General features: G+C 36.9%; 1 protein-coding gene across 5 annotated transcripts; it reads right to left on the bottom strand.

Annotated features, from left to right (window-relative positions):
• Window positions 1-273: 273 nt before the first annotated feature.
• On the bottom strand, window positions 274-14,158 carry UBA3 (ubiquitin like modifier activating enzyme 3). 5 transcript variants are annotated; one of them, XM_082059778.1, is made up of 18 exons: window positions 14,068-14,158; window positions 13,890-13,931; window positions 10,910-11,030; window positions 9,983-10,063; window positions 8,363-8,445; window positions 7,767-7,847; window positions 7,083-7,126; window positions 6,725-6,789; window positions 5,698-5,853; window positions 5,470-5,572; window positions 4,915-5,028; window positions 3,382-3,435; window positions 3,058-3,094; window positions 2,897-2,978; window positions 1,873-1,973; window positions 1,702-1,765; window positions 1,538-1,592; window positions 274-1,050 (listed from the first exon to the last, which is right to left on the bottom strand). In XM_082059778.1, exons 1-18 carry the CDS (start codon window positions 14,085-14,087, stop codon window positions 962-964), a joined length of 1,392 nt encoding a protein of 463 aa, XP_081915904.1. In that variant the 5' UTR covers window positions 14,088-14,158; the 3' UTR covers window positions 274-961. The 5 variants fall into 5 exon arrangements, with proteins under 5 accessions (XP_081915904.1, XP_081915906.1, XP_081915905.1 ...); XM_082059780.1 differs by having other exon boundaries at window positions 14,057-14,106; XM_082059779.1 differs by lacking the exon at window positions 13,890-13,931 and having other exon boundaries at window positions 14,068-14,102.
• Window positions 14,159-14,184: the final 26 nt, after the last annotated feature.

Here is a 14,184-nt window from a genome sequence, read left to right as displayed (position 1 = left end):
GCTGTTTAAAAATTACAGTGGAGTGCAGCCCTTTTATTACAGGGTTCCAGTGCAAGGCTGGAAGATGGAATGTTTAAAGACAGTTCATAGTTTAAAAGATGGAAGAAGTTTAAGCATAGCTCATGCATCATGTAAAACCAGAGAATTCAGGTTGAGGTATCCAGCAGCACCTACTGAAATGTCTCTTATTAAAACAGCCAAATGATGCCCTAGACTTTTTAAATCAAAGTTATAAACACTCTTGAATGTCCACCGATAAGCCACAAATTAAGGTGTCTTTATGATTTTTTATTAATAAATACCTTAACAGCACCAATGATACCAAAACATAATCCTGCAATATCTTGCACAGCCCCAGCTTGGGGACTGTGACAAAACGTGTCCATATCCTCATGTACAGCTGATCATTTTGTTGTTTTGTGTTTGCTTGTTAACAAAGTAATCTCTTCCATATTTAACACTTCTCATAAAACTGATCAAATCAATACCAAGAGGAAAATGCTCATTTTAATCTACTACCCTCTTTTGGCTTTGAGGTGATTCATCAAATATATAGAAATGCGAGAATTTAAACCACATCACTGTGGTTCATTTTGAAGGGTCTTCTCTTTGCATATACATGTGCATATACACATTGAAAGCAAGACTTTTGGCCACCTTAAAATTTCCATGTTTCTGAAAGTATATCAGCATTAACATTTTGACAACAAAACCTGGAAAAAGTATATTCCTCTACATCCGAGTTCTGTACATTAAGAAGCATTTATACAAATATAATCCACCAAATATTGGCTTTTAAGTACAATTCTGAAATATGGTGATTCATTCCTATTACCTAACCTTCAACAACTCTAGTACTAACATGAACATTTCGGGCTGTTTTAATGCCCACAAAGCACGTTTGTTTTACAAGGTGGGTACAGATTTCTGTCACTGTATATGCAGCCTAGTTATGAATAATTTAAGTGGTGAAGTGAAGCTTGAACAGCATAGTCTGTGGTGTAGTAACATCAGCAACTGCAAGTTCCTGGCCATCCACAAGCCCCAGTTCTGAAACAGAAAGAAAAAATTAAGTACAGTAAACTCACGTAGGATTTTTTGTTTGTTGTTTTGGGGTGAGGCTTTGTTGTTGTTAATTAAAAAAAACCAAAGCTTACAAATGCCATTCCTGCAAACCATAGGTAGGAAATAGAACTGCAAACAGCTCGCTAACTAAACTAATATTCATCTAATTCAACCAGAAAATTAAAAGACCTTGTCAAGAAATATATAAAACACGACTGAAGTATGTATCATGTACATAAGTTATCATTGCTTTCTCGCCATGTTTTTCTTCACCAGATGACATCTGCCCACACTTCAGATTCAAGCAATTCAAAGCTCTTCCCTGAGCAACCTGAGAAAGGTATATTGCACAGAAAAGGATCATGAAGCTCACTCTACTGCATAGTGCAAAATAAATCTAAACATGCCACACAGAGGGATAAAAATGATTCAGGAGCATCTCGAAAATCTACATGTGACAACTGCATGATACCTTTTAGTGTCTTGGAAAGATTTGGCCTTGTTCGTTCTTCAATTGAAGCAACTGTCTGCAAAAAAAAGAAAAATAAAAAACCCCCAAATATTTCCTTTCAAATTCAGGCAAGTAAATTTCAATATATTAAGATTATTAAAGACAATTACGTATGCTCAGATTACCTGTAAATAAAGTGTTTTATTTCCCCCATACATAGTTGCTGTGATTGCAGGAGATTTCATTTGCCTATAGGAAAACATTAAAAAAAAAGTAAAAATACATTTAGAAATTACCTTTTTGAAACACTAAACTAATAAAAGTTATAAATAAGATCAGAATAGTTACACACTTACAATGAAGCATTATTTGTCAAGTAATCCAAGATCTCCTGCAATTTAGCTGATGGGGAAATCTCTATGTTTTGAGGAAGCTGGCTGCAGGCTGGACAGTTCTCCTACAACAAAGCAGCACAATGCCCATTACGTTAAATATGATTTTTTAAATACTGCTAATAAGGTCTCAAAAGTATTTGTGTGTGTGCGTTTTTGTTGTTTTGTTGTTGTTTTTTAAGTTTTAGCTCTAGAGATATTAATACTGTTCCAAATATTGACAAAACCCAATTCCTTGTGAAGTCTGTCACTACTGAACTGGCTCCAAGCAGCAACTAAGTATTTATGAACTACAACTTGCATCTGACACAAAATTAAATAGTACAAACCTTCAAATCAATTGTTGTCATAACCTCTTTTTGAGAAGATTTGCTTATGAGTCTTCTTAAGATTGTGTACCTTATACCTTATTTTGTGAACCACATTTTCTATATTACAGAGAAAATCTTCAGGATTCACTTTCAAAAAAGTCAAGTATTGTTTTCCTCTGCAGGTGGCACAGCAGAAACAGTTGAGGTACCAATGTTACACCAGAAGACACCAAAGAAATACCTGTCTGAAAAACATCCCTATACCAGCAGCTACTTTCCAAATATTAAGAAACTTTGGCTAAAGAGGCAAAAATGAAAGACACCATTACATATACTATGCAATATTTTTTTGTAAACTGATGGGTAGAAGAAAAAGTTTCATTACCAGGACATCAAATAAAATATCTGTTGATCTGGAGGTAAATAGTCCAGCTACTCTACATGGACAGACAGACCACCACTGTCATCACTATTAGACCCCAAAACCTCCAAGTTTTTTTTTTTAAATTCCTACATACTGGAAACAACCCTTCATAGTTTCTGGTTTTAAAACTTTAGAAATATTATTCAGTGCTAACGGCCAAGAGATTCAATATTGGGTTACCGAAATACACACAAACTGCATAAGTTGAATAAACATCAAGGAAACAACCTTGCAAGCCTTTAATGGCACTAACCTTTCTTTCAGCTTCAAACGTGTACGTGTACAATCCATCCACATCATTAAACACCAGGTAGTTGTTAAGGGGAATGTATGCACTATAATGACAAATATGTTAGTGTTAATAAATGTTATTATGTTGGAAAACATGTATGTTATTAATCAGAAATTAAATACCTTGTGGCTATTTTAAAAACTTCAGTGGCACAAACGGCTGGAATGAGAAAAAAAAATTCTTCACTTTCTAGCTCTATATACTGGGTTTTCCCATTATTTTTCCCCAGTCTCCAGTGCTTTTGCTCACTCCCACAGTCATACATGAACTTAAAATTTATACAGTCACATGCATTTTCTCTATGCAAAACAGAAATGAGACTATAAGAATAAATCAGACCCATTTAAAAACTACTATTATCCTCCCCGAGTTCTCAATTCCGAACTGTTGCCTTACAAAACTCTACAGCCTGTAAAGCGGAAGTGAAATGAGTTCTTTTAGCATACCTGCAATTGCTGCATTTGTAGAAGCTACTGCTGGAATAATTCGTTTAACCACCCCTGGAAGAACAAAACACAAAGCTTTCTCTTTTCAAAGAAACTATACCAAGAGATGACTTTAGCCACAATAATTACAGAAGGGTGTACCCAAAGCTACTTTAAGCACTTTATGGGAATTTCCAGAACAATAAGGCATAATGACATGCTGCTCAAGTACTTTGGCACTTTTTCATTTTAAGAATGGATCAAGCATGTTGAGATAAAGAAGGTATCACACAAAAAGAAGTAATGAACAAATTCTAAAAACAAGTATCCTGTATTGAGCATTGAAAATTAATTTTAAACTCAGTTCTATTCCCGTTTAACTGAAGAAATACATAAAGGAAAGATATTTGGTTTTGGTATTTCTTCTGCAAGAGCAGGCTTGCCAAACAGAATTGGCATCTTTATCCAACTCAGAGCCCATCCAGTCAAACAGCAAAGTACACATGCTGATATAAATCAAGATTTCCTACGCATACAAGTTTGTACATCAGGAACAAGGAAGTTCACTCTTTTTTCAGGCCTGCCAAAAAGACAGCAAATTCCTAAGTAGCGTGAAGTTCCTCTGGCTTCTTGTTATTGACTTGTATCCCTTCACACCCGAGAAAACACACACAGAACTTTTATCTTTGCCTTCTTTCTGTTGTGCTATATAACGAAGACATCTTCAAATGCTGGAAACATTTGCAGCCATTTGCATGGACATAATTAAATGCCATAACTGGAGTTCACACTTATCTGTACCAAAAAATACTACTAGGGAAGCCAGTATTAACTGCTGCAAAGAAAAATGCTATCTGCAATACAACAGCTGGGATCTGCAGAAGATTCACAAGGAATTAGTTAATCCTTTCTTGATAGAAAGGCGCACACTGGGGTTCAAGTGTGGCATTTCAAGCCCAGCGTCTCAAATCCATTCTTATTACTATAAATCAACAAATAGAAGATACCAAAAATTCTGGAGGTATTGTATGAGATTATCTACTTCTTTTCTGTCTGGTTAGCATTTAAAATGCTGATGAAATGATTAAATGAGTGGCAGCATTCTGCACTTGCATGTGAACAGAGGCATACACAGCAGTAATGAACAGATGCTATAGTCTTAACCAGTCTAAAGTGGCATAAATTGTTGCTGTTGCTAAAAGAGGCAATCACGTTCTTTTGTTCCCATTCTGTGACCCGGCAAAAGTGGTCACAGTGTAATGTAAACTTTGGAGCTGCTCCAGGTTAAAAATAAAATGGCAAAATAATGTTCATTTTTTTCCCAGATAAGTTCTCTGATTCATCATGAATGCCTAAACATCTGATTCATCATAAAATATTTGTGCTGGCACAGGAAAAAAACTGTTTGTTTCTGTTTTAAGATGTTAAGGGAGGAAAAAAAAAAAACTATTTCTTTCTCAACAGAGCTGCCAGCCTAGTCATTAAAAAATACAAAGAATGCCAATGCAGTCTAACTGCAAATGGTACAAACTTAGTGAAATGCAATATCCTTACCTTGGGTGAGTCTGTATGTAACACCTTTGATATTAAATTGTGATGCTCTTTCTAAAGACTTCTGGTAAATCCACTGTATATGTTCAGGGTCATCTCCATCCAATGCAACACCTTCTACAGTAAAGAATTTATAGATAAGTTAGAGTTCTTCAGAAATACAGCATTCTTTTTGTCTAAAAATTGAGTTAAAACAAATACCTAATTAACCTATTAAAACATGATGCTTTAAATAATCAAAATATCATTTCTACAAACACGTTAAGTTCTAACACATTCTATATATAAACTACCTCAACTTCATAGATTTATAGAGATGTTACACATTACAAGTCATTGTGCAGCATTAGAGCAATACGTGAACAAATACGGAGCTGCAGAGCAAGTTCAAGAATAGCAAATCCATCACCAGCTCAGAGGAGGCTTAGATTCAATACAGCAATGAGCCACATACGGCAGAAAGGCAGGATTGCTTTATTAAAAGTAGCTGTGTATAACTAACAAAAATTAGTTAAAATGAGAAATGTCAGTTTAGCACTAGTGTGATACACTACTTACCTCCAAAAGGTTGCTCTTTTGGCCACTGCAATATCCTGACGTACTCAATACAGTGCTCTGGCAGTCTGGGCATAGATGCAATAGTACACATGGGAAAATTGACCTGGTGTGTGCAGGGGAAGAAACCAAGAAAGCATGTAATACACTATGGATAGTAGTAGGAAAAGAAACAAGCAAATCAGAGGAATATTTAAAATATTTTAAAAAATATCCCTTGTTTTAGATTACCTGTGGTGGATAAAGCTCAAGCGTGCACTCAACACATGCTGTCATACCAGGAATAATCACACGAACGTTTCCTTTAAAACCTTCTGTTCCTCCGTCTATTAAAGGTATGATGGAACTTGGATCCAGTACACCATCTTCATAATGTAAAAATGACATCTAACAAACAAAGGGGGCAAAAGGGGATTGTTGGTCTTTGCTTGTTTCGGTTTTAAAACAAGCTGCAGGAAGAAAAAAATCCTAAAAATGTTATTCTTAAAGGTACATTACAAGACTGAATGCTTATTATACAGTTTAAGGGTACACAGTACATAAAACACTACTTTTTTGTCAGTGGACAGGACGTCATCTACCATCTCCACCCTCCACCTCCTCCTCCCCTTACTCCCTGACAAATGCTATAATTTCCTTATACTATAACAGAACAAATGGTTGAAGGATTCTGGGGTTTGATTCTTGGGTTTTATTTTGGTTTGGGTTTTTTTGTTTGTTTGTGGTGGTTTGGTTTGGTTTTGGTTAGTTTTTTAAATACGACATTTATTTATAAATCATTTATTTTATAAACAAATTCACAATGATAAAACTACCACATCCAATGACAAGCTTCCTTCTACTTTGCAGCAGTGGGGCTCCGAAAGATGACATTTACAAGTTGCGGCAAGATAAGTACTATTTGGCTAATGAAAAAAAAAAGCAACATTTACAGTGGGAGCATCCAGAGAGGCTGTGGAACTTCCCTTCTTAAGATTTTCAAAAGCTGACTGCGCAAGGCCATAAACAATGTAACCTAACTTTGAAATTACCCCTGCACGGCACTGCACAAATGTTGTCTAACATTCCTCAAGAATAAGGCAGATAAGAGAACATGCATTTTATCCTGTTCACAAAACAAAAACAGAAATAGATACATAAACCTGTGAGTTTCAACAGTTCTCATTTAATTTTAATGACACGTTCTAGACAAATCTGTTCAATTTTAGTTATTTAGACTCAAGTAATAACCAGGCTTTAAAAAGATTGAAGACTTTACCAGCATCCCATTTATCCATCTTCTTGCAATTACAGAGTCCAGCCCACACACAATAATATGAAATTCTAGGGGGAAAAAAAATATTATTTATAGTCTATACTAATGCAAACTTCTTAAGACAAGCAAAGTATTCAGTCCGGAACATCCAAAGCAACCGACTGCTGTTTATCTATCTCCCCTGGATTACATATGACAGATGGATTTAAGTTATGTCTATTTGTTACCTCTATTTCCAGTATAGTGTGGAAGACTAAAATAATCAGCAATCTAACTACCAAGAAAAGCAGCAAGCAGCAACAACTGCAATGTCCCCCTAAAGCACCAGTGGGTTTTTGGCAGGCAAACAAACACCACTTACGTCGATAGAAGCTTTCATCCATGTCTTGAATCTTTTTAAAATATCTGAATGTAGGCCCAGTAAAGGAATATATATATAAAGCAGCTGAGTTTACTTTTTTCTGTTTGCTGCCCTGAAGCCCAAACATTACATAATTTGTCACTATAATTTTATATGACAGTTTTTAGAAATGGATTGAAAGATTCGAAATTCCCACAACTGAAACTGTAGCATCTGACAAAACAAGAAAGTGACACAATGTAATAGTAACACACAGGAGAAAGCTCACCAGGCAAACTATTAATATTTAGGAAGCTTAAAACACGCTTTCTCACAAAGTCCTAGATCAGCAGCGCTGCTCTGTGTTTAAAAACTGTGTCCCACCAGTATGTACCCAAAACACTCTGGTGAATAAACCTGTAATTCCAGTATCTCAGTGAATATGACAATATCATATTTAAATAAGAAGACTCAGTGGGAACATACTAAATAGTTTCTTTAAGCTTAACCTTCTTTCCTCATGCATATTTCCTGTATGCTAATGCCACTGAGAAAGAATTCTCAATCAGCAGCTGAATGCAACTGTTCTTTAGTGTATGAAAAAGAGAGGATGGAAGCAAAATATTTTACATAGTCTTACCACCTACAGAGTTTTATAGACTTTTTTGAAGCCTTTGGGGCTACTACTTCTCTACAAAAGGATACGCTACAACAGCACAGTTGGGAATGCGGCTGTTCAGGAATTCTGCTGCAACTTCTGCTTTTGGTCTCCCAACATCCTTCGGTCTGGGAAAAAACCCAAGCAAGTTCAAATGCATTATTTTAGTAGATTAAATCTTTCCAGAGTCCATGCATAGCAATACTGAATTAAGTGACTAATTGTTACTGTAGGACAATTTATTGATACAGATAATAATAAGGCATCCTTGCAAAGCTTTAGATATGAGAGCTCCATAGTTATCTAAATATGTCCATGTAACTACAGCTATCAGCACAAAAAAAAAAATCCAAAAATTTATAATTTTGCTTGGAAGAAAATGGTACCAGAAAAACTGATATCTCAATCTGTGTGCATTATTCTTTGGTGTCACCTTTTCCATTATTCATTAGCTCTATTTGAATGGTAAGGAATGTATGTTAATTTTCTTCATGCTCAAACTATGACACCCTGGATCTCCAAACAAGACATCTTGTTCAACTAAAATAATGATCATAGTCATGTTACTGTTTAGGTACATTAGAAAAAAATTTTATATATATATATATATATATAAAGGTCCAACTATGAAAATATCACTTACCGAAACAGAAACTGTCGGTTAAGATTAGAAACATCTATAGTATCCATGTCAATAACATGGATCTGTCTAAACCCAGACAGGGCCTGTGAAAGAGACAGTCAATTTCATTTAATAGGAAATGAAACACTTGTCGTGCTCCAAAATTCATTCCACATGCCAAAGTGCAACCTTTGGACAAACAAATATATTTGCTCTTCCTTCCCTGTGCATGTAGACATATGGTCATTCTTCATTAAAATAACATTCTTTGTTGGATTGCTAATGCTGATATTTAGACAGATAGAATTAGCAATATTTCAGTGGCCAAAGACAATGTTTTACTGAACACAATATTGCTGTAGCCTACCTAATCATGACACAGGGAATTCAATAGCATGCTGATCTATAAGGGCAATTTGCAGTATTCCCTTCACAATTGTAGTAAATCAAAAGTGTTCACTGGGGAAAAAAAAAACCAGAATTTTAAAAAATACCATCAGCACTTCCCTGATTAGCAGGAATAGAAAAACGCAGTGTAATCACTCTAAAATTTTAAGTTTTTGAACATGCACACCATTTTTACAGTTTGCATAAATGAGTCTGGTGTATCCACCCTCAAATCACAGTTCAAACTAAGCCAGCATTCCTCACTGCATTCAATGCTGAACAGAACACAAACACAAAAATTCACCTTGCTATCTAAGAACATGCTGAACCCGTGACAGAAGTTCTGCCTCATCTCTGCCTGCAGCCCATTGCTAGATCTGGCAAATAACTTTAAAGTAAAATTGTCTTAAAACTGTATTCTGGGTCTGATCTGATACAGTAATAACATCTGTCATGCACAAAGAAACAATGTGAATTGTGGTTAAAGGGAAATAAATGTCGTAAAACATTTGGTTTAGAGAAAGGAAACGTGTTGTGATGTTCTGAAGTGATTCCAAAAAATTTGAGTCCTGTCCCCTAGCTTTTTTCCTTTGAGACTCAATCTTGTTATATATAAAGACTATCAAACTTTTCATTTTACACTTCCAGAACAAACAGAGCCATCCCACGTGCATGAAGTATTTAAAATGCTGTATCAGGAAAATGATTAAACAAATGAACAACAGAGGACTAAAGTTTTTCAGAATATAAACTAATTCCTGTAAGAAAAGCAGCAAGTATTTCTGTGTATCAGATTGAAGACCCGTGGAAGTGTCACTTTCCAGCTGAAAAGATACATTTTATCCATAGTATTCTACACAACACTTCTTTGTATCATTATGAACGTGTTCTTATTTTCCTCAGTTTCCCCTAATCTGGTAATTAAGGAAAACTACCAACATTACACCATATCTAAGGCTGCATGTGAACTTTTTTCTACACTTTTCATAAACAGCACCATGTTGTTCCTCCTGACAAGCTTTAAGAGAGCTATAAAAACATGCAACATATTAGACTATCACCATTCAAGCTTATTAACAAAGCACATCTTTCACGTTTATTGTCTGTATTGTCATTTATTTTATATGTTTTTATTAGAACTGAGAAACTTAGTAGCTACATACAATCAAAAATGTCAAATTAGCAAAGCAGAAAAGACAATTTCATCAAAAAAAGAAGATTCTAAGAAGTAAAATGTGAAAACTGAGTAATTACCAGGTTTTTCAGGAGTTCACATCCTAATCCTCCTGCTCCAATAACCAGTATTTTACATGTGCTTAACAAAAAGTCAAGAGCCTGTGGAAAATATAAAACAAAAAATTAATAAACTAAACAGGAAAAAGTATAGTTTGTCCTTTGTTTCATAACCCTTATAAATGCATTACCATAAATTTTCAGTGCCTAGTTAAGTTTCACATAAAACAACTTAGATCAATAAAACAATTTGTGTTTGTAGGAGTAATTACATATTGGACTTCAATCAGTTGTTGAGTTCATGCTGTTCCTGTATCCCAACTTACAAGCAAGACCTTTGTTGATACCAGCATTCTCTTTATATTAATTTTGACTATGAAAAAAACCCAAGGTCCACCTTCCTTATTATTTGGTGTAAGGAGATGTTTTCTCCTTCCAAAAATTCTACTGATACATAATACAAAAGAAAACTAAACAGACAGAAAAAAATGCAGGTCAAAAAGAGTTTGAAATTTTTAACTACATAAATGCTTTCTGCAAACTGTTCTACTAGACCCCAGCCTCCAACTAGTAAATAACAGAACATTATATTAAAAAGGTAACAGTAAAATACATTCAACTGTAAGCTGTGAAAGAAAATGTACCAAAAAAGGGAAAATAGAATAATTAAAATAGTCTAAATTTTGCTTTTCCCTACTAAACATCATCCCCAATTCTCTAAGTACTCATATTACAAGAAATTCCTTACTGTATCTAATTACTTACAAATGGAGACAAATGCTGCTATTTTTCAAGCAGGACTCAAAGATAGAGCATAATTCATTTGTTGTTACATACTTTTCATGCAGTTTCAGTACTCATACACTGCTGGTGATCAATTAATGAAACTATTCACATTAGTTTGCAACACACGCTACAATTTTTGTATTTAAAGTAAGTGTTTCTCACTTGAGTGCCTGGCTCGAAATCAGGATGTGTGAATGGTCCAGATCGCTCGAGGAACTTCTTTACATGGTTCCAGCGACCATCCCAGTCTCCAGTGTCCCCACACCCAACATCAACAGCCATTCTGCACAGAACACAGTAAATTCAGCTGCAAAATCATAGAGAAAAAGCCACATCTCTAAAATACTTTTTCTTTATATGTCTCAAAAACACCTAAATTATTGACCATTCATACAAATGCATCTGCATATTCCTTATGCATGTAAGTCATGTGCATGAACATTTGCATGAATGGGTTTTATTTGTGGAAATAGAAAGCAATAATAAAAATATGCATAGATGGTAAAAGCCCAGGCATTTCCATAAATCCCACTGATTAGGCTGTTACTAATAAAAGTTGACCTGAATTGAAAAAAGGGTCTAGTTTTTTTGCTTTTATTTTGCTCACATTTAAAGAGGACACAGAGAGAGGTTGTCCTTTTAGATTCTGAGGGTAATGGGTTTTTTCCCATCAGTCTATCTTGTACCCTTTTTTGACAGACTCCTTAAGATCATAAATCACATTTAGAGTTATCAATATGTAACTGCCATTGTGAGGCACTTAAGAAGTAACATTAGCATGCCCCAACATTGCCTCCTCTGAATCTTCATAGCTTATTTAAATAAGAATTAGAAAAATATGTATCTGGAATGCTCTCTCCCCTCAACTGGTATAATGTAATTTAGAACACTCCTATTTTTCACTCATTGTCTGAGCCTGTCAGTGGTACTGGTCTCACTTGGAAAAACAAACGTTTGCAGTTATGTTCTTTTAAAGTTTCAAGACAGAATTTTGCATCAAACACTCCACTACCCTTTTTCTGCTTTTACAGGTCACTTTTAGTAGTACACAAGTATAAATTTAAACTGTTAAGAGACTTACTGGAATAGTTCAAAATCTGCTCACTTAAGTAATTTTCTAACGCAATATCATCGCCCACCCCGAACAAGCCCTTCCTTAACAGAGCGCACTTCCCTTTTAAAATAGGAGTGCCACTCAATATATATATGAACGATTATGTTCTACATTAACACAAAACTAAGTTTGTTCTAAAAGAGCTTTGCCAATCCTGAGCATGAAAGCTTGTGTCACCATCGATAAGAAGGGTTATTTGCTTCCTCCTACAAAGTAATATGAAGAACATTTGTATCAATAACTGTTGGGTAATGCTTAGAATTTATTTTTACTTCCTGATGATTCGTCTCAAAATAAAAGTGCAGTGAAAACATCTAGACAGTGAATGCCTTTATCCTCACAGAATTCAGAAGATGGACAATACAGTATGTCTATAGTAATGTTAGCTTGGAAGCAATTCTGCAAAAGATTTTCAGTAACAGAGAAAAACTTCACTAAAGTGCAGGAATAAATATGTCATAATTTGCCTACATTTTGATTGCAGACTGAACTCATTCCTGGTTCACTGTTGACTTTACGTAAGTTACTTACTGTGTCAGCAGTTAAATAATATCTACAAAATTTATTTCAATTCATAAGGGTCTTTGACTTGCACTTTTGTATCTCCCCAAGTTTTCAAAATAATGTGAAAAAACAAATATTTCACATAATGGGAAACAGTGTGAATAAATATGGCATTCCCTTTGCTGAACCTTGGGCTCATCTGTTGTATACGAGTTTTCAGGATGTGCACTGAGCACTGACTTAAGCAAATAAAATGGGTCAATACACATCACAGTAATTGCTTCTATCGATTCTACTATAACCTTTAACTTCTCTGGAAACAAATTCAGAAGCTATGCTTGGTGACATTAAGAACAATTTTTTTTATCCTTTTATAAGTCATACAAACAGCCGTTAAGCAGCGGTACTCCTTTTCTGTTTAGATGTGCATTTTCCTTTATAGGTGATAACACTGTAAGATTTAGTTTCACTTTTGTGATTATACTACAGTTTCTTTTTTACAGGGTTGGCCGTTGTGGAGGTATGAAAAACAGCAACAATTAACCACAGATTTTATGTTTAACTTCAGAGACAGCTTTTTGGTTTATTTTTGTGTTGTTATAGCATTATCAGGTATCTGTACTATGAGAGTTTAACAAAATTCTTATTATTTAATCAAAGTACTTCCATTTTAAATTTTGTTTAAAACATCAGACCACTACAGTCCTTATACTGCTTTAGGTGCAGACTCTTCCCTGCCACCTTCACATCTCCAAAGCTCCATGCTTTCGAGGGACTTGGCATGCACCCCCCCCAGTCCAACATGCCCAGGGATTTTTGTGACCCTCACCCCGACACACGCATGCACGGCCTGCGAGCCCACCGCTCAGGCAGGTCTGCTTTGTGGTCTTGGGGAACAGGGCCACAAGCAGATGGGAGGATAGTTAGGGGATGGAAGCAGATGAGGTTAAAGATTTCTGAGCATTAGTTTTCAAGGCCATTAAGACAGATGCATAGAATTTAGGGTTTTAATAAGCAGAGGCAACTGTTCTGTAGTCTGCATTTTTATTTTTCAGTCAAAATTCAGTCACCTGCTTCTAGCCTAGAGGCCCTCCCCAGGCCCCTGGCCGGCAATGCAGCTTTTTCCAGCCCTGTCACAAAGCTCCCCAGCACACCAGCCTTTACTCATGCCAAGCTCCAGGCCCGCAATTCCCATCCCCGCTCCGGGTGAGCCCCTTGGTCCTCTCCCCAGGACATTCCTCTTCCCCAGTCCTTGCTGCTCAAGCGCCCTTTCGCCTTCGCCCTCCTCACACTGACCCGCTAACACCTTTACTCCACCCCCTCCTCCCGCCGGGCCCCGGGGCCGCTGGCCACGGTGGCCCCGAGCAGCGGGTCCCGCAGCCCTGAGCTAACCCGCAGCCTCCTCCCAGCCCACCCCTCTCCTGCGGGGCTGCGGCTCGCCCTGACCTACCAGCCGCCCCTCAGCAAGCGCTGCCTGCCCCTGCCCCGGGCCAGGAGCCCGCTCGCCCGCAGCCCCGCACTAACCCATCCGCCAGCAGCTCCTCTAGCCTCCTTCTTTTCTTCTCCCTAAAAGAGAGAGAATAAAAGAAGGGTCAGTATCGCGCTACAGAGACCGGGGAGGAGGGAGAGGGGACCCCGGAGCCCACCCGTCCCCAGGAAGCGCGGGAAGGGGCGGCCGAACACACACATACAGGGCACTTACGGTTCCTCAGCATCCGCCATATTTCCCTCTGCTTCCCACACGGCCCCGCGGCGCCTCTGTGGGCGGTGCTTTGTCAGAGCGCAGACACGCTTGCAGGCCTATAGAGTTGGGGACGGG

This window comes from Streptopelia decaocto, assembly GCF_964273445.1.
Source record: "Streptopelia decaocto genome assembly, chromosome: 8".
NCBI lineage: Eukaryota > Metazoa > Chordata > Aves > Columbiformes > Columbidae > Streptopelia > Streptopelia decaocto.
This window is presented reverse-complemented; position numbering and strand designations above follow the sequence as displayed.

What these genes read in the sequence shown, in the direction of transcription:
- UBA3 (XM_082059778.1), bottom strand. Translation starts at nt 14,087, where the DNA reads ATGGCGGATGCTGAGGAACC. An exon ending in ATAAAACACTTTATTTACAG is followed by an intron (nt 1,593 to 1,701) that starts GTAATCTGAGCA and finishes TTTTTTTTGCAG; the next exon opens with ACAGTTGCTTCAATTGAAGA. An exon ending in TCTTTCCAAGACACTAAAAG is followed by an intron (nt 1,051 to 1,537) that starts GTATCATGCAGT and finishes TTTCTGTTTCAG; the next exon opens with AACTGGGGCTTGTGGATGGC.